The sequence below is a fragment of the Trachemys scripta genome, chromosome 1 (assembly GCF_013100865.1).
Source record: "Trachemys scripta elegans isolate TJP31775 chromosome 1, CAS_Tse_1.0, whole genome shotgun sequence".
Taxonomy (NCBI): Eukaryota; Metazoa; Chordata; order Testudines; family Emydidae; genus Trachemys; species Trachemys scripta.
In genome coordinates this window covers 71,176,325-71,202,518 of record NC_048298.1, presented here as the reverse complement: position 1 = coordinate 71,202,518, position 26,194 = coordinate 71,176,325, and the positions used below count along the sequence as shown (strand labels likewise).

The following is a 26,194-nucleotide window of genomic DNA, read 5'->3' as shown; positions in this document are numbered from 1 at the left end:
AAGCATATGTAATTACAGTAAGAGATGTGAAGGCAGATGAAAAGGGCACTAGCAGCTAAAGGGTGATTGAAATGAAAGCTGAAATGTAGCAACCGATAGTATTGATAAAAATTAATGGGAGAGGTCATCTGGTAAGTCAAAGACTAAGCTAAGTATTTATATGGCCCCGTCAGCATGGTATCCAAGTATCTATCGAGTATTTTTTTAAAAGCAACAGAAAACAAGATAAAAAGATCTTTTGGATCAAAACAAATTTTTAGGCTCTAACTGGATCCTACAGAAAATGTGGCATCTTAAATTAAATTTTTTCCCCTTACATTGGTTAAACTTCAATTATTTTGGAGGATATTTCAACCCCAAAGCAGATTTTTTTCACTGCCTAAGGATAGTTTAATAAAGTATTAAGATTCAGAGCATTTTTCACTTTGGTAAGACTGACCTAGTTTCTTTTTTTTCCCCTGAAAGAAATGTTTTAATAAAATATCCTCATATTACAAATGTTAGCTTTTACATTTTCATATATTTCTTTCATATGTTCTGTAATTAAAACTGTCATATCACCTCAGGAAGTTAAATGAGATTTAGTTCATTTGCAGGTTTGGGCTTTTTAATGAGTTATCCTCTGTGCTGCATAAGGCAAAATGACACATTGTGGCTGCACTGTAGGGGATTGTTCTGACAGCTGTGATAATGATGCAGATGTTTGTCTCTGAGGGTAGCTGCTAACAGATTTCCTGATGCAAACACAAAACTACTTACAGACTAATGAAAGATTACCATACCAAAATGTTCAAAATGATTGCACCACCTTGTATTTATTTGATCACATACAAATAGCCGCTTCTTACAGTGCCAGCTAATAAAAAAATACAGCTTTTCTGTAAGTTGTCAAAGTTCAGTAGCTACAGAAAACAACTTCTGTAATATAGATTTTTTTTATTTCTTGTAAACTCATAATAGGTCACAAATGTCTCCCCGCAGGGATTTCATTTTTCAGTTGTTTTCACTTTATTGTGCTCACAGGTGCATGTTTGTATTGTCCGTTTTAAAAAGAGGTCTTTTGTCAGTGTGCTTCAGACTACAAAATTGAAAATAATTTTGATCTTATATACAATGTATGTACATCTGTGCGTGTATTATACGTATACAGACAGACGCAAACAAAATCTCAGTGTCTAATTCTGGTTCTATCCAGAATTATTTGACACGCATTGCATGCCATGCAATCCTAACACCAGTCCTCCATTTACTCATGTGATAGGGAACTGTGCTTGTGGAAAAGGAGCATCCACTGACACCATGAAGTTACAAGAGGATAGGATATGCAACATAGCGACAACCATGATGTTTTTAGATGGCCATAGATTTGTTAGCAGCAGAGGTTCTTAAAGCCTTCCATGGTGGGAACCACCATTTAGAGAGACTGCCCCATGAAATACTCCCTCTTCTATTCTGAATCATACAAAATATCCCCCGTCCCAGTTCTTGAGCGCAAAAAAACCCTGGGGTAACTATCACTATGGGAAAGCAATTTGGCAAATAATATCTGTATAACTGTACTTTAATGCTATTTGGCAGCTGTAAAGGAAGAAGAGGAAGAGCCAGAAAAAACTCTCCATACTACTGATTTATGGACCATAGGTGTTCAAGTAATGTGTTACAGTATCTTAATTATAACTTGTAACTGAGGTGGAAAATATATTACCAATCTTTTATTATCCAGTACTTAGCCCTCTTGAGCCTGTTTACCTCATGAGAGTATCTAAAATTAGCACACAAGAAAAACAGAAATATGTGAAATTGCATGTGGTGAGAGTGGGGGACACAACAGGTAGCCCATCTGTGGCAAGTCTCTTTACTCACATCGACCTAGTACAGCATTGCCTAACCAGCAAGGTGGCAGGGCCAGGCTAGACTAATCCGAGGGTGGGATGAAGGAACAGTGAGGAAGGAAACATCACGAGTGGGTATGGAGAAAGCTACAGAACTCTGGATCCACCTTTGCATCAATCCACATATATACACCCACCATTGTGTTTGGCATCATATAAGTTTCCTACCTTCCTTTTTCTTTAATAAAAATAACTTCTTATCTGTGACTTGCTGACTTTATAGATTAGTCTCTGATTTGGTTTTGGCATGGAGTCCTTAATTTTTCCATATGATCTAAACTACCTACATAAATATTTATAATTGGCAGAGATAAACTTTTATGCTCATTGAGTTGGTGACTTCTGTAAAGAACTTTTTTTTTTTTGGTCTTGAATCATTTCTTTAACTGATGCTGTTACTTTTGCATATTCTCATTTACTGGCACTCTTGTGTAAGTGCAGAAATAATTATAATCAATAACCTAGTCCTATTTTTCTTACTTGAAAGTAGAAATTAAAAGATAGTGTTCAGAGGCTAAACATTCCTGGGGAAGAGAAGCCTGGCACAAGGGCAATCAGACAACCAGTAATATAAAACATGTCCCCAAGCAGACTTGTAAGACTAGAAAAAAACATAAAATTAACAGAGTCTTAGCTCAGCGGTGCCCAAACTGTGGTTCATGGTCCACCAATGACAGTCGTTGGAGCCCTTGTTGGTTTTCCACAGAGAGCTATCTGGTCACACGATACTTACTGTCTTTGTTTCGGATTGCCCCTAAAGGTGTGAAGAGGTGACTGGAGGCCTAAAAAACAATAACGGGGGAAGGGGAAGGAGAGCAGCTTAGCTGCCTTCATAAGAGCCTGGTGCTCAGGGCCGGCTCCAGGCACCAGCTTAACAAGCAGGTGCTTGGGGCGGCCAAAGGAGAGGGGCGGCACCTGCGGCAATTCGGGGGCGGCAGGTCTCTCACTCCATCTAGGAGCGAAGGACCTGCCGCTGAACTGCCACCGCCGATCGCAGCTTTTTTTTTTGTTTGTTTGTTTGTTTTGTTTTTTTTTTGTTTTGTTTGCTTGGGGCGGCAGAAATTATGGAGCCGGCCCTGCTGGTGCTACATAGTAGCCGGAGGAAAGGAGCAAGAGTCATCCCAGAGACTGGAGTCTGCAAGGTGAGTATGTCTGGGGACAGAGGATCATATAGTTGAATAGCACATATATAGGAGCAAAAGAAATAGGGAACTAAGCAGCAGGAAAGCATATGAAAGTGGAGCGGTCAAAGAACAGATGGTAGAAAGTGGGGCGGGTAGAGAGAGAGAGAGCAAGGAGATAAAATGATGAGCAAGAGGAGGAGATGTTGCCATTAACTTTTTTCCCCAAAAAGGAAAAAAAAACACTTATACTCGTCAGATAAAAATACATGAATACTCTTCTTCTGTCCAAGCAATTGCTGTAGTTGCCACAGGAATGTTATTTAATTGCAAACAAGCGGGAAGGTCCATATTATGAATCCTGTTCTAATCAATTCAATCTTACTGGGACCAATATTTCAATAGTGCAAACAAGATCACCTTCTTTCTTAGATCACCTGTTAATGTTGTTAAATATATACTCTATTTTGCTATTGTGTGTTGTAATTTTTGTTTTGGTGTAGCTCTGTAGAAAAGATTATTTTCATAGGATATGAGCAGTGACATGTATACACCGTATTAATCTTGAGGGCCTTTCTGTTCCATTTCTTGGAGATATATTTTTCATTCACTTCAGTCCAGAGAGGGAAAAACTGAATTGTGTACTACACAAATATTGTTGGTCTTGAGAACTGCCTAATCTATTAAAAGATGCTATAAAAGAGTGTAAGGTGTGGAGTCAACTCGAAGTGTCTCTAGAGTATATATGGACGCTAGAAAGAAAAGTCTACAGAAATTCTGCTGTACAGCTCAGCTCCTGCCTACTGTTCTGTCATCATCTGTTTTTGTGGCATGAAGGAATGTGTGAAAACTCCACAACTAACTGCCTCATTTCTGTCCTCCTCCCATTCAACTCCTGGTGCTCTCTGCATCTGAAATTCTTCCCCAGCCCTGTCTAGCATGTCCCTATCCTGCTCTCATTAAAACACAGTTTTTTCAAAAGTTCTAAAACTTCCTGGACTTCCTCTCACTGAAGCATTAAAAGTCAAAGTCTACTAAAACCTAAAACCAAGTCCTGGCAGCAATGAAACAGGTGCTAAACGTCACTGCTCAATCACTATGTTTTGTTGCACTCTCTCCCCTATCCTTCATTTCTGTTTAGTTTGTGATCTCCATGGAGCAAGGATCTTGTGTTTCTGTTTGTACAGGACCTAACATGATTTGGATACTATAGAAATAAGTGACCATCCATTAGTAGTCCTCAAGTATGCTTATATTTACAGAAGTCTTTTAAATAGCTTGCTGCTTTCTTTAGAATTCTTAAGAAGTTCATTTGGTACTGTATCTTACCACTCTCAATTTCTTTATAATTTGTCCTAGTTTGTGCTCTAATTCTATAAATAAATCTTTTTTTCTCCCCTCCAAAATTTTGTTTCTGTTTCTTGCCCCCTTTTTTTTTTTTTTTTTTTGGCCTTCATTTTTCAGGCTGAAGCAATCTAAAGTCCTCTGAATGTGCTGTTATTGCTATGAATAGTGTGGAACCCACATCCGTAACATTTCACCACTGGAAGAAACACCAGCCTTTTAAAGGGGTTTACTGAGCGAAGTCTCTATTTAAACTGTAACTTCGAGAACTCAAGCAGTAAACACACTGCCACACATAGGCTCTTACAGAATGGTTCTGGTAGTGTCCCTTGTGCAACAGAGCATTGACTGCATTACACTTCCTAAGTATCTTCCCACAACTTTACCAGGACTTCAGTAGGCCAGTCTGCATTCTCAGTCCACATTACACTGTTTTGGGCCCTTGTTCAATCCTCTAGTGCTTGTGGGAGAGATGAGGAAGGAATGTTATGTAACAGGAGGCTGTGAGGCCTAGTGGACAGAGCACTTGGTTGAGACTGGGACACCTGTGTTCTATTCCTGGCTCTGCCATTGGCCTGCTGAGGACCTTGGGAAAGTCACATCTACTGTCTGTAAACCGGGGATAACGATCCTGACCTCCTTTGTAAAATGCTTTGAGATCTACTGATCCAAAGCACTACGTAAGAGCTAGGTACTTATTATTATAATGTACACCTCCTTATGCCAGCTAAAGCTCCTGTGCTACAATGGGGATTCACCGCAAAGAACAGCATGGATTGCAAGGACTTCCCTCCATCAGGGTTTCTGCCAAGTACTGTGAGGGAGCAGCTTTATCTTATTATAGTTAAAGCTCCTACCTAGTTTATTATAGCTAAGGCTCCTAACTATACAAGCTACATAAATGGTGGCTGAATACTATATTCACGCTATCTGGAGTGCTTCTCGATAAGAGTGTTGTGTTGTGTGTGGCATATGGAAGTGGAACACAAAGCTAGGTATTTCTGGCTCCATACAGCAAATTAGAGCTGCATGAATAAAAAATAAATACCTACATATATCACATTTTTGCTTCATGAATGTTCACATGTGGGAGTTGACAGTCTTCCTAGAAATCATTTTTTTCCCCTCAAAGAAAAGGTGAAATGTCACCATTTAACCTACAATTGCAGCTCTTTATTTGGAAATAATGAAATTTCACCTGCAGCTCCATTTTTATTAATTCCTTGTGGGGATGGCTTCCCCAGTTTCTTCTGTGGTCTTTCCCCATCCTCTCGGTTGCTACTACAATTGTATTCTTCTCTAGTGCCCTTCCAACCAACCTTCCAACCCTGTGCCTCCAAAACAGCCTTTGCAGCTTCAGTGACATTCATTTTCAGTATTTTAGATTAAGAAATAAATATTGCACAATAAATACCTGGCTTTAGAAGCTTTTCTTGAAACAGACAACACAATGGATGTTAACCATTTTTACTTTCCTTCATGTTAAAATGAAGGCTTCCGTGTAGTGCGTATACTAGAGTGGTCAGTACCAATCAGTGAAGCTCTTACACATCCTGGTCTTCAGTATTTATTTATTTACCAGTATCCATCTAGAATTTTAGGCACTTTACACTTTTAAAAACCAGCTATAAGATACTTGCTTCATCACCAGCCTGGGGAATTATCAGCCATACCAAATTAGTCTTTAAACCTTGGCTTTGGGCTCCATTTATTGTCCGTATATCCAGAAACTCATAAAAGGAAAATGGAGACTGTCAGCTGAGGCTTACTAGCCAGCCGCAAGTCCCAGGACTTACCACGTGGAGCCTGCCTTCCTTCCGCAGGGGCTCCTGCAGGACCCTGCCCCTTCCTGCAGCTTCTCCCTGCCGTTCCCCCTCAAATGAGCCACTTGCTGGCTTTTATAATCACTCACTCCCTTTCCAGAGGGTCTGATAACTGATCAGGCACCAGGCCCGTTAAGGAACGGGCCACCATTTCACCAACCATACACACAAAATTTAATATCAAGTGCTTTGCAATGTAGTAATGTTCATGCTACTTCCTCATGTCTCAGTGCCTCAGCTTGTTGATGACACTTCATTATAGTTTACAGTTCACTTTGGTGGCAAGGAAAACCTCTGGGCTATAACCCTGCAATATTATTTGGAAAAAGTAGGGATTTTTCTTTTTATATGGATAGTTAGATTGGCAAACATCTTTAAATTAAATTGAACCTGTGACGACTTCTTGCTTTATTTGTATATTCACATTATTTCTGTTGGAGAAAAAAAGATTAAAATGAAAGCAATTATAGTCTGTTTGCTTTTCCACTGAAATGACAAAAAAGACATGGCACATTAAACTGGATCCCACATGGTCTTTCAAGGTGATTGGTGTTTCATGGCACCACAGGACACCATTTTCAAAGACCTCTTTAATAAATGTCCCTAAAGATTAATTCAGACACTTGTAATTATAGTACTGTACCTTTGTCATCATCTTTGATTTATCATGAATGATGTTTTATCTGAGTAAATCTTTGGTGAGTCTTCTAAAAAAATTTTGTTGTATTTATGAGAATTGCAGTTTGTTAAGAAATCTTTCATTGGATGTATTGCTGATGTTGGAATTGGCAATAAGATTTTAAAAACTGTTTCTGGTCCTTGACATATACTGCTGAAAAAAAACAGCTGTGTTCTCTTCTGAAAATAAAAAGGATCTTTTTTACCTTAAGAACAAAGAACATTTTTAGTGTATGTGTACACATAGGATAGGCAACAGAACTGATTGCTTGTGTCCATTTCTTTGAGCACAACATAATCTAAATGTCTGAAGTGATTCTGAAATAATTTAGATAAAAGAGATATTGTGGCTACAGACATATGGTAGTTATTTATGGAGCCCTATATGCTCTGTATATGATGTTACAACAAGTAATCTGTAACATACTCAAAGCCTCAAGGGCTTGTTGGAATTGGTATAGTTAATCCTTTTATTGTTTTGTTTAACTTAATAATGTGAAAGTCATTTAGATGTATATTTTATCTCTCTTAATCTCAAATTATATTAAGCATTATGTGACAATCAGGTAGGGTAACTGGATTTGCTGTTGCATCAAGCTGATATTCAAGGGTAATAGGATCAATTGCTTGTAGTTAAGGGGTTTTAAATTACAAGATAAATTCCTGTCCGAACAGAACTAAATTACAGATGTTATGGTCACCATGGTGATACTGACAATTCTTTAGAGAACACCATCTTAAATTTGCTAATTTAAAAAATTCTTAGTGACTGGAAAGATTTGAAGTTCTTGCTTTTGTATGACTGATTGCAGAAAGAAAGATAGACAGACAAACATTACATTGACTCAATGGCATTCTAAAAGCCTTGTTCTCTCATCAGTATGCAGTTTGGTTACCTATGTAGCCTCTGCCTCAACCTCAGCCTGCCATATAAACACTGATAATATACAGACACTATTGAGTCATATCAGTTCGGCTTGATAACTGCTGACTATATGAATACCCACCACCCCTTGGCTTCTCCAAGCTATATAATCAACGTCTCAAATAACTTCTCAGGATTTAGCTTGATAGAATGCTGTGGTTAATTCTCAGCACAATTCACTGTCATCGTACAAAAAAGAAAGTTTCAAAATGATTACTGAGTCAGTGATCTCAGTACCTGGTTATTATTTGTTATTTATTTATTTTTAAAGTTTTAGGGTTATATCTTGGCCCTACTGAAGTCAATGCAAGTTTTGCCATTTGTTTCAACAGGGTCAGGATTTCACCCTAACAAGAGATGGGCAAAAGGTTTCATCCTGTTCCCTTAATCTGTTTTATCCCCATTAGACACTATTGTTCAGAATTCAGCCCCAGGATGATTTCTATGCTGGTGATAATCAAAGTGTTCTCCACTCTGTAGGAAAGTGCCTATTACATTTGGATACTATAAAAATTTCAGTTATCTATTAGCTAGCCCTTCCCTTGTTTTGCCATTACCTTGATTTCCACCTACCTGCACATTGCATTCTCCCTTCTTCATTGGGGCAGCTGCACCTCTCATATAAAAAAACCAAAACCCAAAAAACTTCTCCATCCCTAAACTTAGCCATTGCATCCTTCTTCCGATCTCTCCAACCACATCTGCACATGCTACCTGTAAAATTTACTCCGCATTTGTACGTACAAATTAATCTGTGCAGTGTGAAACTGTATAAGCAATGCTATAGAAAAATATTGAATTGTATATCAGATACAGAAAGGGCATTCTGTAGATCTTACCCAGTACAGCTGGAAATATTTAGGGGCCAACTGATTTTTTTCAGAACAGGCAAGCCACAAGAGATACTAATTGTCTGTCCAAGTTTCCATAGAAATAAGACTCTCCTTTTGAATTTTATTACTCTGGCTCAAGACAAATTACAAGAACTGGCAAAAGCTCTGGCTTTGTAAGAGAACTGCTAACAGAGGAGTTACTTGTGGCTAATAAATATTTCCTTGTAGACATTACACGGAAGGTTATATGGAATTCTGACCATACCTTTCAGATGTCAAGCATTATGTGGGATGTTCCACATTTCATGTTTTTTCCTAGCAGTGTTGTTCTGTCCTACCAGGCTGCCTGTGAATTCCAACATCTGTTGCCTAAAGATGGCAGCTACCTAGAAAGAACAGACTATCTTCTCTAACCCACACTGATGAGTTGTGCATGTGGTTTGGGCTACCAGGCCGATAAGGGAACGGGGGTAGTGCAACTGGCACCCAGGCTCTATTTCTTTTATTGCTGCCTGAGCCTTTTCTGCCTCTGCTTATCTATAACTCCCATCAGCCACTCACTAATTTAAAAAATAAAATAAATAAAAGGTTGTTCATCACCAGGGCAGAGTATCAGAACTCCATCACCTCCTCTCTGCACTCATTCCTGGGGACCCAGGATAACACCGTAAGAGAAGATGCCATCTACCTATTCTTTAAGAGAGAAGATCTAAGTGGGAAGGATGAAAAGGGAGGGTTAGGGGCAAGAGAACATTGTGCAGAAAGTTACAGCTATTGGGATTCTTCATTTTATATAACTTGTGTGGCTACACAGGGTCCCAATCCATCAAGGACCATCCCCAATGTTAACCATTGCTAACCTACCACACAGATTGCCATCCCTTATTCCCCACTATTTGTTATGACAGACTAATGCCAATAGGTTACAGCAAAGATTAAATTCAACACCACCACCAAGCTTAGATGGTGAAGATCTGTAGCGCTGAGTATGATGCCCACATTCTATAATTAAATTCCCTGAGATTTAATTTGGACTTCCCTCCGCAGACCCTATCAGGAAAGGTTGGGGTTTTTTTTGTTTTACTTCCGCCTCCTGACTTCCCAATCATGAGGGGGTTCAGAGGTCACAGAAACTCAACAAGTTCCTGTCAGAGACAATTGACACAGTCCAAGGCAGACATGGCCAGGGAGCAATTTTGGGAGACTTAGACGGAGGATTGCACAGAATGTCTTCAAGGGAACTAAATGTACAGCTAGGGCAACAAACACAGGATTCCCTAATTGTACTAATGGAACATTAATGAAACCATCTTATGATGGAAAGAGTGTATCCTGGATAGGGTAAAATAAATTAAGGTTTTGTTCCTATAATTAATTCCTCTTTATTTCCATGAACATTTTAGGTATATCAATATATGCATGAAACCATAACTGTTAATGGCTGCCCAGAATTCCGTGCCAGGGCCACTGCAAAGGTAAGACCTGTGCAACTATTGAAGTACATGTTACCAAAGTGACCTAGTAATTGACTGTGCGCGTGTGTGTTTCAGGTATTCGTGTGTGCTCTGTAAGAAAATTTAGACATCAGTGGCAGCCCAGAGTCTAGAACCAGTGCTACTTCCCAGGTAACAATCCTAATGGCAAATTTAACCTTTGTGCTGCTTCTATAGCTTAAGAAAAGAGAATGATATCATGGGATTTGGTGGTTTATTGAAAAATCAGTTTGCAAAAGCAAATCTACTGGTTCATTCTGTAGAATTAAACCTGGAATATCAATATTTTTATGACAAATTCTCCTATAGGGCTCATCTCAAGTAGCAGGTGGTCTAGCCTCCAATCAATGCATGTAGGATTTTCAGAGGTGCTGAGCACAGAAGACTCTAATTGAAGTCAATGGGAGCTGTGGGTGCCCATCACTTCTGAAAGACAGGGCCCAAGTATGTAAGTCTGATAAAAGTGAGTGGTAATGATGTGTGAATTCCCCTGTATTGATGGAAGAATCCCTATTGTACCCAACATGTAATATGCTTTGTGTTTTCAGTGCACGAACAAAAATAATTGCCTCCAACAGGGCTTCATCATGGAATTAGCTCCCTGTGCACCAAATGGTAAAGGAAGATTACCTGCCACTTGGTAAACGGGTTATGTAGATATCATGCAGTAAGCGTATTCTAGGAAAGCCATGGTATTTTTTCAGGAAAATAATTCATTAAGACCCAATCCTTCCCCCAGGGAAGTCAATGGCAAAATCCCATTAGTTTTAATGTGATTACACCCTTGTAAAGCTACACTAGGGGAAAAGCAGCAAATAAATAAAAAAAAAACCCTAAGACAATAGTAAAAACACACAAAGATCAAAAATACATATCAAAGACACCTACAGTATTTCAGAGAAATGTTCCTTATGGTAACCAGTACATTTAAAATAGCCTACTGTACAAGTAACCAAAATATTTTCCTGCATTTGATTTTTTATTTCATTTTTGTTATATTGAGTTAGGTTTTTTTCTTATGAGTTAACCTTTTTCTAATTGAAACTTCAAATGAACAATGTAGATTTGTAAAGGTTCTACTACCGAATGTAGAAAATTGTTAGATTATGATTTGTTTACACTGTAGGCAAACACAAAAATGATTGCTACGTGGTATAATAAAGGGTGAAAAATTCTGAATAGTGTTTGCCATTCTCATTTCTTATTCATATAGAACAGCAGGGTTACAGAGCAATGTTTGAATATCGCAATACTTCCTGGTTATTTCTGGGCTGTCTGCATTGCATTTTCCTAGTGCATTCATGTCTGACATTTAAATGTATGCATGATGACAAGGTTTGCATGAGCAAGTACATATAACTGAGAATAATCCATTATATTCATATCGTCTACTAGCTTCCATTTAGCATAAACATTATTAGAATGCTGAACAAGCATTAACATAATGTAGAATTACTGCCGTAATTTTAAATCTGAGGATATGTTGAAAAATAAAAATATTTTTTTAATGTTTACTTAATGCTTTACCGGGGTCTACAATTAAAAAGACAATTGCTAGTGAAAGATTGAATAAAGAATATTTTTCTTTTCTTCATACAAAATTTACAATACCTTACATATTTGTAATTTTTCTATAGTGAGAATAGTCATTTAGTTTAATTAATTTTATACTTTCATAATCTGAAGATTATTTAGCATTACTTTTCTAGTCCTATTTATATAAAGTGCAGTTACAGTATAAAAGTTCATGCCCCTGTTGTAAAAGTTATTAATCTATCAGCACTTTTTTCCAAGAGGAAGATTTTATGGAGGCTATTTAATAAAATAGTTTAAATGAAAATATCTTTCTTCAGGATTTATTTGGGGACAAAGAATAAACCAAATAATCAGTCCCATATATATTGGGGGGGGGCAATTAACTTTATCCAAATTACATAAATTAGAAGTACAGCAGAAGGTTATATCGGTGTCTTGCACAGCAGTAAGGAAAAAAGTGAGTGACAAAGCTGCTTTAAAAAGAGAAGTAATGTGTTACAGAGTTAGAACAGATGACTAGCAATCTGGCCTTTTAGGATCTATTTCTGGGTGACATTGGGCAAGTCACTTAACTTCTCTCAGTGCCTGTTTCCTCAAGTATTTCAAAGGAGTGATTTGAGACTTAACATTTGTAAAGTGCTTTCAAATCTTTGATAGAATTTCAAAATATTATTTTCATGTGAACGAATTCTTTCTGCAAAACAAACAACAGGGCTTAACAGTGATCTCATTACATGGCCAAATAACTGTCTTTTCTTCCAGGCAACAGTTGCTGCTTTTGCAGCAAGTGAAGGCCATTCACACCCTCGAGTGGTGGAGCTGCCAAAGACTGATGAAGGTCTTGGCTTTAACGTAATGGGAGGAAAGGAACAAAACTCTCCTATATATATTTCTCGTATAATTCCTGGAGGGGTGGCAGAAAGACATGGAGGACTCAAGCGAGGAGACCAGCTGCTTTCTGTTAACGGAGTGGTATGTGAAAAGTTTAGAGTGATTTCCTTTTTCATGAGAGTTTTTATTTTTCCAAATGAAGGTTTAAAATGCTTAAAATGTTTAAAAAACCACAAACAAAGTTAGCTCTGCAGTAAGAGACCCGAGATGGTACATTTGCGGTGAACTAAACAACTTTATGCCACCATATCTTTGTTATAATATTGATTGTTAGAGCCTCATCTTCCAGTGTGGCTCAGCTCGGAAAAGTGACTCTAAAAATGTCCTTATGGATTTCCATTGTTTATTGTCTCGATTTCTGCATAAAATACATACAATTTACAAGTTAAAAAGATATCTTCTGTCATTGCCAATGCTGCAATTGGAGAGTCAAACTGGGCTTTTTTTCTTCTTGTACTTCATAGCCAATAACAGTCCTGCAGGCCAAATTAGGCCCTCTGTGACATTTGTGCAGTCATGTGGCCTTCAGTGGCTTTGTACAACTATAATTAAAAAGGAACTAAGTAAATAATGCTGTTGATGATTCACAATGAAGAATAAAATCCAGCTCATTCTCTTTTACTTGTGTTGTTCTGTAGTGTTATTTTTGTCACTAAAATCAGCTGATATTAGTAAATACCAGGGTGCATAGAAATCATTGATTTAAAAAATAAATAGAAATCAGATTTTTTTTTATTTAAAATTGGATTTTTTTTTGATAAAATGCTTTTTGAGGAAAAAACCTATCTAAAATAGTTTTAATTAAGATATATTATAGCTCATCAAAGATATATCATGGAATAGGGATTATAAATTCTAATTCTATAGTATGAGACAATATAGTCATGTAATGTTTAAGAAAAGTTTTGTAAATGAGTTCCAATAGTTCATGGATTGGGGACCCAATTGTATGGGGTCCCAGGGGCTTCTGTATAGATTATGTAGGTTTATCTTGCTATCTACCCAATGGGACTCAGTGCTCAGTCTAGAAGATATCATCAGAGATGCTTAGTTTTGCAGTTCTCAAACTGTGGATTTGTGTCTCCAGAGATGATATGCTTGTTAACAGCGAAAATGTTTTTAAATACATAATTAAATAATATATAGAGGTGAGAAATAACAGACCCTAACCCCCATTGTCCCTCTGCAAATTTGTGTACACAGAGTCAATCCCTTATCTCTCTGTAAAAGTGCAAAGTTTCAAAAAGTTCAATGAACAGAAGATTGTTGGGGGTGGAATAGATCTGGACAAGGAGAAGAAGTCTGGAGATAAATTTGAGAAGAAAGGGACAGGCAGTAGAAACAAAAGTGAAACTGTTTGAGCAGCATATTCCAGAAGTCTTGAAGTTTTTCTGAGTGTAGCCTTCATTGATTTGAGATCTATTATACCATTCTCTCACTAGAAGGGAAAACCTATAATGGCAGCAGGCCGTAAAAGAGACCCAGTTTGGGAATATTTTAATTAAGTTCCTCTACCTGTGGGTAAGACAGGCATGCATGCAAAATGCAAACCGTGCAAGAAAGAAATGTAAGGCCTGGTTACCCGAATGAAACATCATCATGAGAAGTGTTTCTGGTCAGGAGGAAGCTGCGTGGAAGATGATGATGAAAGGAACATGTCTGAACATGCAGGATCTTCAGGTTGGTAAACTTTTTTATTTCATACTTCTTTCTTAACGGCTGCTTGTCTTCCTTCTGGACTATTCTTGAATTCTCATGTTTGAGCAAAAAATATAGTTGTTACTCTATGATACTATCATTTTAGATGCAATTGTGATAAAAAAAATAACTGAAATAGGCAGATCTTCCTTTTATAATTTCACCTTTAAAGTAGCACTGCATGTCAGTGAATGCAATGAGTAATACCATGAGCAGTATGGTAATAATAATTAAATATCTGCATTGACTTATTTTGTTTAGGAGAATCCATACTCAACATACAGGATTCTGAAGACTATTCACCTTCAAGATCACCATCATTTCCTATAGTTTCAGAGTTATCGCCAATGATAGTGTTTCAGTCACATCACATATGTCACATAGCCACAGTATAACACCTGTAGCAAAAAGAAAAAAAAAATCTCCATCATCCAGAAACAGCCATAGATAAGTTTGTGATAAGAACCAGCAGACTACAAAAAGAGGTAATATATGAAAAAATTGCCTGGTTTGTTTATGCAACAAACTCTCCTTTCTGTATGATTGAGAACCCACACTTCATTAACATGGTTCAGTCATTAAGACCAGGATACAGTCCACCCAACAGAGCAGATGTCTCAGGCAAATTGCTGGATAAAGAGTATGAAAGAGAAATTGAACAGTGTGAAAAAGGTCTAGAGGGTGAAATTGTTAACCTGAGTCTTGATGGATGGAGAAAAAAAATTCAAATGTCTAGTATGCAACTTGGTCACAGACAATGCTGCAAATTTATCCAAGATGAGAAGAAATTTAGAAGAGTCCCAAGCTAATAACATATGGTTGCATTGCTCATGTGATGCACCTCTTAGTCAAAGACTTCAGTGTTCCAGAAATAAAGGCTAATGTTGTTGAAATTGCAAAATACTTCCGTAACAACCACTTTGCAGTAGCTGCTCTGAAAAAAGTGGGAGGAACCAAGCTAACTGTCCCACAAGACGTGTGATGGAACTCAGTAGTGGACTATTTTGAGCACTGTATCAAGAACTGGCCTTATCTGATGACAGTTTGTGAACAAGATCATGAAAAAATAGATGGCACTGACACAGCCAAAGTTCTCAACATTGGGCTTAAGAGACATGTTGAACATATGTTGAGTACCGTGATGCCTATTTCTGTAGCCTTGAACAAAATACAGGGAAATAGCTGTTTTATTGCTGACACTATTGAAATTTGGAAGGAACTGAGTGAGACCTTAAAAGAGAAATATGCAACGGCAGAGTTAAATTACAAGCATTAAAAAAAACAAATGGGACAAGCACTATCTCCAGCTAATTTTCTTGCAAATATTCTCAATTCTCGGTACCAGGGTCAAACCTTAACAGCTGAAGAAGAGGAGTTGGCTATGACATGGACATCCAGCAATCCTCCCTCCATAATGCCAACTATAATAAACTTCAGGGCTAAGGGTGAACCATTCAAGAAATATATGTTTGCTGCTGATGTGTTAAAGAAAGTCACACCAGTGAACTGGTGGAAGTCACTTAAGCACTTGGATTCAGAGACTGTTGAAGTGATAAATCTCACTTTTAACAGCAGTAGCTTCTTCTGCCAGTGTAGAAAGAATATTTTCTTCCTTTGGACTAATTCATTCCAAATTGAGAAATCGTTTGGGACCTAAAAAAGCAGGAAAGCTTGTTTTTCTTCTCCAGATTATGAACAAACAGGAAAATGAAGGTGAAGATGACTGAGTTAGCTACAGAAGCCAATATTTTAAGTTTCTCATGTTGACCTGGCTGACATAGTCGATTTAATACATTTTTTTAAATATTTCATTTAACTATTTTAGTTAAAAACAATTTTAACAGAAACAAACCTAATTTTAAAAAACTTCATGTTAAAATAATTCAAAAGTTCATATGCTTGTTTTGTTAAAATATTATATGTTTGTTGTTGAAGAAAAAGTCCAGAATACGTAACGTTGTTTTAGTTAAATAAAACAATTTAAATGTCTGTCTGGTGATGTTCTCCTCCTAATACAGCATGGCAAGAAAATCCTCCAAATATTAATGATTGAAGATAGTTCACCTCCCAATGACTTCATAAATATCTGCTTCAGTTACCTTTGGTAAATGAAATAACCAAACAATAATTCATTTTTGATATAGCTGTAAAACTAATCTGAAAAGTTTTCAAAATAAAGCACTTTAAAAATGTATAGTGTGTACCTTCTAAAAATGAAACCTACATCTATCTCTGAGTTGTGAAGAATGTGTATTAAGGTTATAATAACCAACAAGAATGCACTTATGTAAAAATCCATGATTAAATTGAGTCTTCCTGATTAATGAATTTGATTTATATCAAATCCACCCTGGTAAATACATACAGGGAGCAGATGTGTAAAGTAAAAAGGTGTCATTTTACATAGTTACTGTACTTTTCAGTCACTTTCAGACTGTCTTTGGGACCAGTTCTGCCCTCAGATCTCCCCATAACTTCTTATCACATATTTGTTGCACTTCTCCTAGGTGTGGTATACCAGGAGACGAATAAAATTATTGCACTACAGTTTTTCAAAGTGACATATTAAGTCCCTGGGCAGAATTTATCCCTTTTAAAAGAATTTTCTAACAGTCTGAAGACTTAATGATGAGTTAGGATTACACTATTTCTTATTCTTCTTACAATTGCCTCATAAATATTACAGTGTATTTTCTTTGTATTATAATCTTTGTCCTCAGAATAGGAGTCAATCATCATAAAGCATGAAGTCATTGTGGCATAAAGCTAAGTATTCTGTTACTTCCTTGCCCTTTGCACAGCCCCATTAAAATCCATGAGGCAGAGGTGAAATGTCAGTAAGATTTTGTAAAATATTAAAATAGTATGGCACACTCCAATAGCATGCTTCTGTCTGAAAACACTGTACAAAAGACTGTAATCCTATATTCCTTATGCACCTCTCTATGAAAGAGACATAGGATCACACCCCAAAATGGTTCATAATAAGCTTGAAATATAAGAGTGTTCAGCTTAATTTTCTGTTCATGGCAAGACTGTAAAGAATAGTAAAGCATCAGCAACTAGAACTGGTTGGGAATTTTCTTGACTAAATGTTTTTCAATTGGAAAATGATGATTCATTGAAATGGAACCGTTTTGTGGGAACATAGTCATTGTGATGAAACTTTTGTCAGGAATGTTCTCAAGTCAAGGATGGGAATTTCTAATAAAAAAACAAAAACAAAAAAACAACAAACAAGAGAATAGCCAATAGCCTTCGGGGTAGGACACCACATGGTATGTGGGAAACCCAGGTTCAAGTCCTGGCTCTGTCCGATTTGGAACAGAAACTTGAATCCTGATCTCCCACATCCCAGGTGAGTGTCCTAACCACCAGACTATGCTAGGTGTGTGTGTGTGTGTCTGTCTCTGTCTCCCCATGTTTTTGAGTGTGAAAATGTCTAAAGGTCTCAGTTTTGTCCCCATTTTTGGAAATTGTGAAAATTTTGCTGACCATCCCTATGCACTAGGGGGAAAAAATATGATTCCCTAAATAAAAGAAGAGCTACTACAGAGATCAATCAACTTCACAAATTCCAGTTGAATATTTAACCAAATAAGTTACTTGAACTTCACAGGTTGGAGGTAAATCAAATAATCTCATTGATATTTAGCATCATTGCCAACCAATGAAGGGAAAAATACAGGTAAAAGGAAATTAAGTATTCTAATTGACCAACAGACTTAATTGAAAAGATTTTTTTCTTTCAATTATAGCTGGACAAATACTGTAAAAATAGGTGAACCATCAAATTTTAAAATGCATTTGCTTTGACTATAGTCTCACCTCTTTGTGAACAGCCTGCGGAAGTTTACTTGCAAGAATGTGCGCTGGAAAAAAATATTAAGCTAATATTGCAGAAAACAAATCTCAAATTCACCATTTCAAGTATGCACACGAGAAACCTGAATCTAAGAGTTATGCTCATCTGGAGAGGTGAGACAAACATATCTGCGATCCATGTCTAATGGAAAAACCCCTCTATTTTCAATTATAAATTTTGAAAACTTGAAACAATACCTTTTGCTAACAATTCACAAGCCATCCAGCAGCTGATTATACCCACACAAAACATTTCTAGAATAATTTCAAAACAATAAATAATATGGAAGTAGTGATCTTTTCACAGACAACTTGAGATCAGAAGCAAAAAAGCTAAGTTTTGCTAACCTATTGTTTGCTGTGAACAGGTCACCTGCATCTGAGATAAAGCAATAATATACAGCAGGTGCAGTATAACAGATGGATCAGCAGTGGTACATGAGATGAAAATGAAATATCAGCAGCTTGCTTATGCTCATATGTTGGTGGTTTTCCAACTTTATAATTATCAACATAAAACTAGGGCTGCGTGTTCAGAACCTGTATTACTTATCCTAGCATGACTGGTTGGTGTTGCTTAAATTGTCTCACCAGAACTTTAAAAGAAATACTTATCAGTATGCAAGGGAGTAATGTATTCTTTTCCCAAGTAAAGGGCATTGTATGCAATAAGCCCTGCAGATGGCTCAGCCATGCCACAGAGGTAGCTGTCCATATCGGGCATTGGTTATGCTTTTATCGCATAGGTACTGTTAGTCAGATATTGCAGGGGATACAGCATAAGTATACAAGAACTAATTCTCATCCAACGTCTGTACTTACAGACCTCAAATAGGAATACTACTCTCACTTTGCCTGCTTGCCCAGTAATCAGATTCCTTTTCCTTGTCTGCATTGAGTAGGGGATTTTTGACTATAATTATATGCGCCTGGGTATAGTAATGACAGTGCTTTCCTGTATAATATCTGCAATTCCTTTACCTATTGTTATCTCTACAGTAGGTCTTTTACTTTTATTCTGCTTGATAGCACCTGCCAATGCTGCAAGATAAAAAAAAAATTAAATGTGTATTCTGAATATCCTTCTCTTTGCTGTTCTTAAGTTGTCAAATGAAGAGGGAGGAAGCCAGGTTGGGTGTTAAGTAGTATCACAGCCTTTTATTCAGCAAGCAGCACTGGCATATGGTGTTCTTTATTAGAGGGTGTGTTGGTGAGCAGTCCCTCAGATAACACTGGGCATACAAACACATGTTATGCTTTAATTAAACATAGGTTATTGGGCTTGACACAGGGGTCACTGAGTGATATTTAATTGCCTGTGGTATACAGGAGGTCAGACTAGATGAACTAGTGGTTCCTTCTGGCCAAACTCTTACGAATTTAAGAGTGACAGCAGGCACAGATGCATTAAAACCAATTGCAGTAATGGTGTTGGATGCAACCAAACTCACCTTTAACTTAGCTTTGGTTGATAATACCTGAACTCACGTCTGTGATAGGAGCAAGCTCCATACTTAGTAGCATAATTGTTTACTTTGTCTTTTGTAGTTTCACCTTCCTTATTTTGTTTGAGAGCTTATGTCTTTATCCTGCACCATTCAAGTCAATGGGAGTTTTCCCATTGACTAGACTGGGAGCAGGATCAAACTCTTAAGCTGGAGGACTTTATACAAACGGGGAGGGGTGAAATGCCAAAAATGAGCAGTTATGAATTGCAGTCAAGTTTTGTAAGTGGTTTGAGAAGTGGAAGTACACAATCTTGTTGAATCCATTACACAGGCACAATCACAATTGCTTTACTGCACCATCTGTAACCATCCATCCCCTTTAAAAACAAAATACATGTTTTATACTTAAATAATTGCATACAAGTTCAGATATTCTACTTGCCATGTGCTTTACTGCCTATTATAAATAACAGCAGTGAAGTAAAAATATGCTGCTCAGCAAATATAGACAGTGTTAATTGCTATGGGTGCCCAATGCTGATGCCGATTCATATTGACCATAATTTGTTAGGAAGAAAGTGACATGCAGAAGGATGCAGAGCTGCATGTGGTTAGTTTCAAGAACAGAAGTCACTTTACAGTGATCAATGTGACCATGTCACATATTTGTGATTTATTATATAGCTAGCACAATAAGCTAGCTTCTCCTCTGATGGAATTCAGTACACCCTATGGGTTTATTAAAATAAATAGATAGCTTTTGAAAAATCAAACCACGAAACACCTAAGCAAATTTTTAGTTTTTACATGCAAATTATCTTTCAAATAAATTTTAAAATACCCTATTCATATATTGTTTTCCATTTGAGCTCTGATCGTTTTGTGCATTAGACGCATTCTCACCTAATAATTTTTCAAGTATTTATAGTGGAATTCTATTTTTTGCAAATTACTTTCATTTAGCTCTGTATGTTCAGCAGATTTATATTATCATAATCACAACAACTAAAAAAAGTGTACTCGGTCACATAATTTTAATACTATTTTAAGATCTTGCAGTGGGAGGGTTATGGAAGAGATTTAGAAAATCTGTGCTTCAGAAACCATATGGTCATGCATCTGAAGCTAGTTTGTTAGTTAGTTGAAGGTTCCGTCTCACTCTGGCTGCCAAATACAGAATGGCCTACAGAGGTGAAAGGAAGCTGGTACGGTCCAATACAGCGTACCGGCAAGAAAGTGCCGACTGTACTGGCAAATCCACTGATGGGGGGAGAGGGGGAAAAAGGGGCAGCTGCCCCAGGACCCTTTTAAATCACGATTTAAAAGGCCCGTGGCTCCCAGCCACCCTGCATACCGGTAAGTCATTTAAGTTACTTTCACCCCTGAGCCTACCTCATCATTTTAGCACCTGAAATGATAATTATCATCCCCCCAACTTTGAATATAAATATAATGTTTTCTGAAGCATGTTCACATTTCTGAAATACTTATGTCCCATCAGTTAATCTAAAAGTTTATTCCTTGCTTGGGACAGTATTTTCCAAATATGTTGTTGATGTAACTCCTGTGCTGGACCCTATATAAAGTTATGTTTGCTGCCAGCAAGAGGTTAGAGGACAAACAATATTGACTGTGTTACACATTTCATTGAAGTCAAGTCATGTCATGAGCCTGCTTTTTGCATCTTCTGCCTTGATAGTTCTATCTCAGTGTGCCACAGCAGAAGCAATTCATATTTGTTCTGACCTGTTACACACAGTGTTCACAATCTATTAGAAGTGACAAAAATAAGCAAAATTTTCTTCTGATTTTGGACGTTCCTAAAATGATGCCAACGTATTCTTGCAATATTAGACTTTTATCAGTGCTGCTTCTTCTCTTTGGAGATTTGTGGCATATGGGCATAGTTTCCTTTTAAATAGCACGATACACAATTGCCTCAATATACTATATGGCAAAGCTTTGATTTCTTTTCTTTTATGAAAAAAACATTCATTTAAAAATGGTCTACAATCCACATGAAGATCTTGGTTGTAAGGTTTTTGCACTGAGACACTTTTGATTGTTGGAACGTATATGACAATCATCTATCATTATAGAATTCCACCATTCCACCTAATGTGTGGAACAATTTGTACTCCTGAAATACACTCCAGTCAAGCAATTTAGTGGGGAAAAAATGAAAAACATCTTTCAGAGAAATCACCTCTGCTTTTGAAGACCTACTATTTAAAAACAATGTAAACATACAAATCAGAAATTAAGCACATTTGGGAGTATGTTTCATTTCACAGCAGATATCACTTAATGCAAGTCATTTTTGAGAGAAAGGGTATGTACTGATCTGACAAGAGAATTTTGCCCTTAATCAGGGCCCTGAGATCCTTCAGTATGTATGTTTTCTCCCTCCGCTCTTCTCCGCCCTCCCCACCCCCTCCCATGGGAGCAGGGGGCAGAAGCTTGGTCCTGCTGGCTCCCCTGCCTCTTCCCGCAGTATGCTGGGTTCCTGCCCCTCCTCCTCCTCTCTGTCCCTCCCTCCCTGCTGGCCGATCAGCTGATTGCCCTTGCGGGGGAGGAGTGAAGTCAGCGTGCTCGCTGCTCCTAGCAGAGGCAGAGAAGAAGTGGGGGCAGGCCCTTGGGGAAAGGGGTGGTGGAATAGGGGCATATCCCCTCCAGCCCCCTGCTGTGAGCACCCCATGACCCTAGCCTACACCCCCAGCCCTCTGCCCTGACTCTTGCACCCCCCCCACATACCCAGCCCCCCACACTCCATGCACCCCCCCACTCCTGCATCACCCCCCCACCCCCCACATTCCCACCTGCACCCCTCGCACCAAATGGGAGCTGCCCAGGTAAACGCTCCACACCCAAACCCCAACCCTGAGCCTCCTCCCTCATTCTAGCTCCTGGCCAGACCCTACACTCCAACCCCCAGCCTGCTCCTTCACCCCCAGCCCTGTGCACAGTGCACTCCTGCCCTTAGCTCAGTGCAGAGAGAGAGGAAGAGAATGGGCCAGAACCAGGGAGAAGGTAGGTACCCACTGTATGTGGGCAGGGCCGGGACCCCAGACCAGCAGCGGGCTGAGCGAGTCCAGCAGCCGGGATCCCGGCTGGCAGGAGCCGGCGGATGGAACCCCTGAGTGGCAGCGGGCTGAGCCGCTCACCCCATTGCCGGTCTGGGGTCCCGGCCGCTGGCCCCACACAGCCCGCTGCTGGTCTGGGGTTCTGGCTGCCAGACCCTTGCCAGCCAGAGTCCCAGGCACAGGCCCCTCTCAGCCCGCTGCCGGCCTAGGTGAACAGAATCCCAGACCAGCAACGGGCTGAGCGGGCCGGTGGCATAAGATCTACATTTTTATTTAATTTTAAATGAAGCTTTTTAAACATTTTAAAAACCCTATTTATTTTACAATACAATAATAGTTTAGCTATATAATATATAGACTTATAGAAAGAGACCTTCTAAAAAACATTAAAATGTATTACTGGCACGTGAAACCTTAAATTAAAGTGAATAAATGAAGACTCGGCAAACCACTTGTGAAAGGTTGCCGACTCCTGGGCTAGTTTATGATCTTGCAAACACTTAAATATACGCATCACTCTGCACTCACATGAGCAAGACTTAGAGTTCAAGGTGTCTACTTGCATGAGGAGGATTATGTACATGCTCATGTGTAGATTATGGAAACTAAGGTCCCGGTTCATCACTCATCCCTTGGCCTCCTGGTTTACTCTTGCAGATGCAGTTAAGTGGACATTGCAGCACATATGCCTGTCTGCTACTAACTGGATGGAGAGCACCAGCTCATTTTGCATAGGCTACCAAACAGTCACTACTGAAAGGGGTCTGCACTTGTGATACTAACTCCCGTTCAGCAAAGGATGCGATTATGCATGTGAGCAGTCCCATTAACTTCTAAACACAAGTAGTCTTTGAAGTTAGTGGGCTTGCTTGCATATTTGACGTTAAGCAGGTGCTTACATATTGCAGTGAGCTCCATGCAGTATCAGTGCCTTAGAAATGAAAGGTTAGTGAGCCATTCCCAAATGCCCAACCTGCTCACTTCTCACCCATGTTAAGCTTTCACACTCCCTGTATTCCACTTTCTTATCTGGTAACCACAGGAAAGGTATGACAAGCTTTTCTTAAATTCAGTTGTTTTTGCATTATTTTGGCTTGTATATTTGCAAAACTCTCCCCACCCCAGTTTTTGTATGAGTCAGAAATTATGCTCGTTTTCACATTTCAGATGCAACCTAAAAATGATTCAGGCATCAAATCTAAAATGCAAAAAGAGATAATCAATCAACCCTGCATAAATCTTATTTACCCTTTACATTTCCCCCCCAATGACCATTTGAAAAGTTTAAAATACGGAAACAGCTTAAACCACTGACATCCTTTCCGTGACAGCAAGTATGAGAAGAGGACAGGACTCTGGATAAAACCAGCTTCTTTAGAACTCTATGTTCTCCTTGCTTGCAGAGCGTGGAAGGAGAGCACCATGAAAAAGCAGTGGAGCTCCTGAAGGCTGCTAAAGATAGTGTCAAATTGGTCGTGCGCTACACTCCCAAAGTGCTGGAAGAGATGGAGGCTCGTTTTGAAAAACTGAGGACAGCACGACGCCGGCAACAGCAGCAACTGTTAATTCAGCAGCAGCAACAGCAGCAGAATACACAGCAAAATCATATGTCGTAGGTGAGACTATTCATTGGTCATGCTTTTGGCTCGAACCTGTGAAGGGTTGATCATCTCTTACCAGCTACTGAGCACCGACCACAACAGGAGCGGAGAGTGCTCATCACTTGGTAGATTTCAGTGTGCCCTACCCCAAGTAAAATGCACTTTGCAAGTAGGGGATTTGCCACATCAAAATGTGGTGCTATTTTTCCAAGTCTGAATCTAGAAATCAATATCTGGCATACTAGTCTAGCATGCAATACAAGGAAGAGTCTGAGCAGTAAGTTAGTATTCTTTCTGGACACCCTCTCGTAGTGTATTTTACTCCCATCAGCCAAAAAATAGAGTTCTTGTCAAAATTAAGAATTTTTTGCTACCAGCTTTAGGCTTAATATAACAGTCCCTTACTACTATGCTGCAGAGCATCTACACATATGAGGGGAATTTTTCCCAGGCCTTTCACAGCTACAAAAAGCCCAAAATGCACCAGAGCCACCGTGGTTCCATTGAATAATGTGTTAGAAAAGTGCTTATCTGCAAATCCTACCTCCACTGTGGTAGGGAATATTCCATTCACCGCTTGGGTACTTGTATGGCCAAAATTACTGTAGTAGCTGAGTGCCTTACAATCTTTAATGTATCCTCACAACACCCCTGTGAGATGGCACTTCTCTATCACTCCCATTTTCCAGATGGAGAACTGAGAGGCTAAGTGATTTGTCCAAAGTCATCCAGGAAGTCTCTGGTGAAGCAGGGACTTGAACCCAGCTCTTCCAAGTTGTAGGCTAGTATCCTACTTTGGTCCTCTAGACAAGAGTCTTTTGCTGAGGTTTTGCATGCGAGATCAGAATTTTGCTTGATGGACCCTTATTCTGTGAGTCTTAGTCAAAATTCCTATTTTCCGCTCTTAATGTTACAGATATAAATGGTTAAGTTTTGTGTAATAAATTGTGTTTTTCTACCTTAAACTGGACTGTTGCAGGAACCATTAAATATTAAAACGCAAAATCTCACAAAGGTTTCAAATAAAGTTTAGACAAACTCACCCCAACTAAATCTTTAAATGTACTATAGTGCTCATTAAAGTTATTCTTAGTTGGGGAGAAAGAAGGGAAGGAAAATATGAGTGACCCAATCCCTCAATTCTTTTTGTTAGCTCTGAGAAATGTTTTTGTTTGTTTAATTCTAGGTTATTCTCAAGAATAAAATCTAGATCAAGAATTCAGTAACCAAGCAATTGGAGCTGTGCTTCAGTATTCCAACCTACAGTTACAAGAAAACAGAGAGAACACAGTAACTGAACTTATCAAGAAGTTATGAATAAGTGATGTAAGAATAATTTAGTAAGAACCAAAACACACCTGTTACCTTCTTTTTAAGGCTTTTCAGTACAGTGCAGTCTCAGATACAAGATTTCTATGACTTTATTCCTAATGAGCAGTATGGTAAGTAAACACTATGAAATGTAGAGAAGTTTGGGGCTTCTGAATAAATCATTGTATGGTCCAATCTTGCACTCCTTATTCTAACAAAACTCTGGTCTACTGGTCAGTGAGGGTTATATCTAAGGAGGCCAAGATCGGCTGCTAGTGAGGGTGAAGTCTTTCTCTGCAGTTATTTCCAGAAATGAACAACTTGTAGTCCATCAACCAAACTGCATCTGTTCAAAACGTTGTCACAAACATAAAACAAACTCCCACATCACACTCCATAACCTCTTTTTACTATATATTGTAGAGTTGTTTTAATCTGACTTCCAGTTTATAATAATTTTCAAATTTTTTTTCCTGAAAATAGCAAGTTACTATATTTATAAAGTATTCAGTTGTAGAAGCAATTGGCTTTTTACTCTTGATGTTTCCATATATTTTATTATGCATCAATAGAGTGAGGCAGTTTTAGATCTACTTTAATTTTATTAGTAGTAAGGCTAGAGAATCTTAGAACGTATTTTTAAATATAGGTAT

The 26,194-nt window shown here is 38.4% G+C and overlaps 1 protein-coding gene across 2 annotated transcripts in view; it reads left to right on the top strand.

Moving 5' to 3' along the window:
* LIN7A (lin-7 homolog A, crumbs cell polarity complex component) overlaps nucleotides 1–25,502 on the top strand; it is a 68,286-nt gene extending 42,784 nt beyond the window's left edge. For both annotated transcript variants that reach the window (XM_034772147.1, XM_034772156.1), the window contains exons 3-6: nucleotides 10,020–10,091; nucleotides 12,408–12,617; nucleotides 24,033–24,245; nucleotides 25,417–25,502. In XM_034772147.1, the coding sequence (XP_034628038.1) occupies nucleotides 10,020–10,091; nucleotides 12,408–12,617; nucleotides 24,033–24,245 (495 nt within the window). In that variant the 3' untranslated portion in view covers nucleotides 25,417–25,502. The remainder of the gene's footprint in view (nucleotides 1–10,019; nucleotides 10,092–12,407; nucleotides 12,618–24,032; nucleotides 24,246–25,416) is intronic.
* The last annotated feature ends 692 nt before the right edge of the window (nucleotides 25,503–26,194 follow it).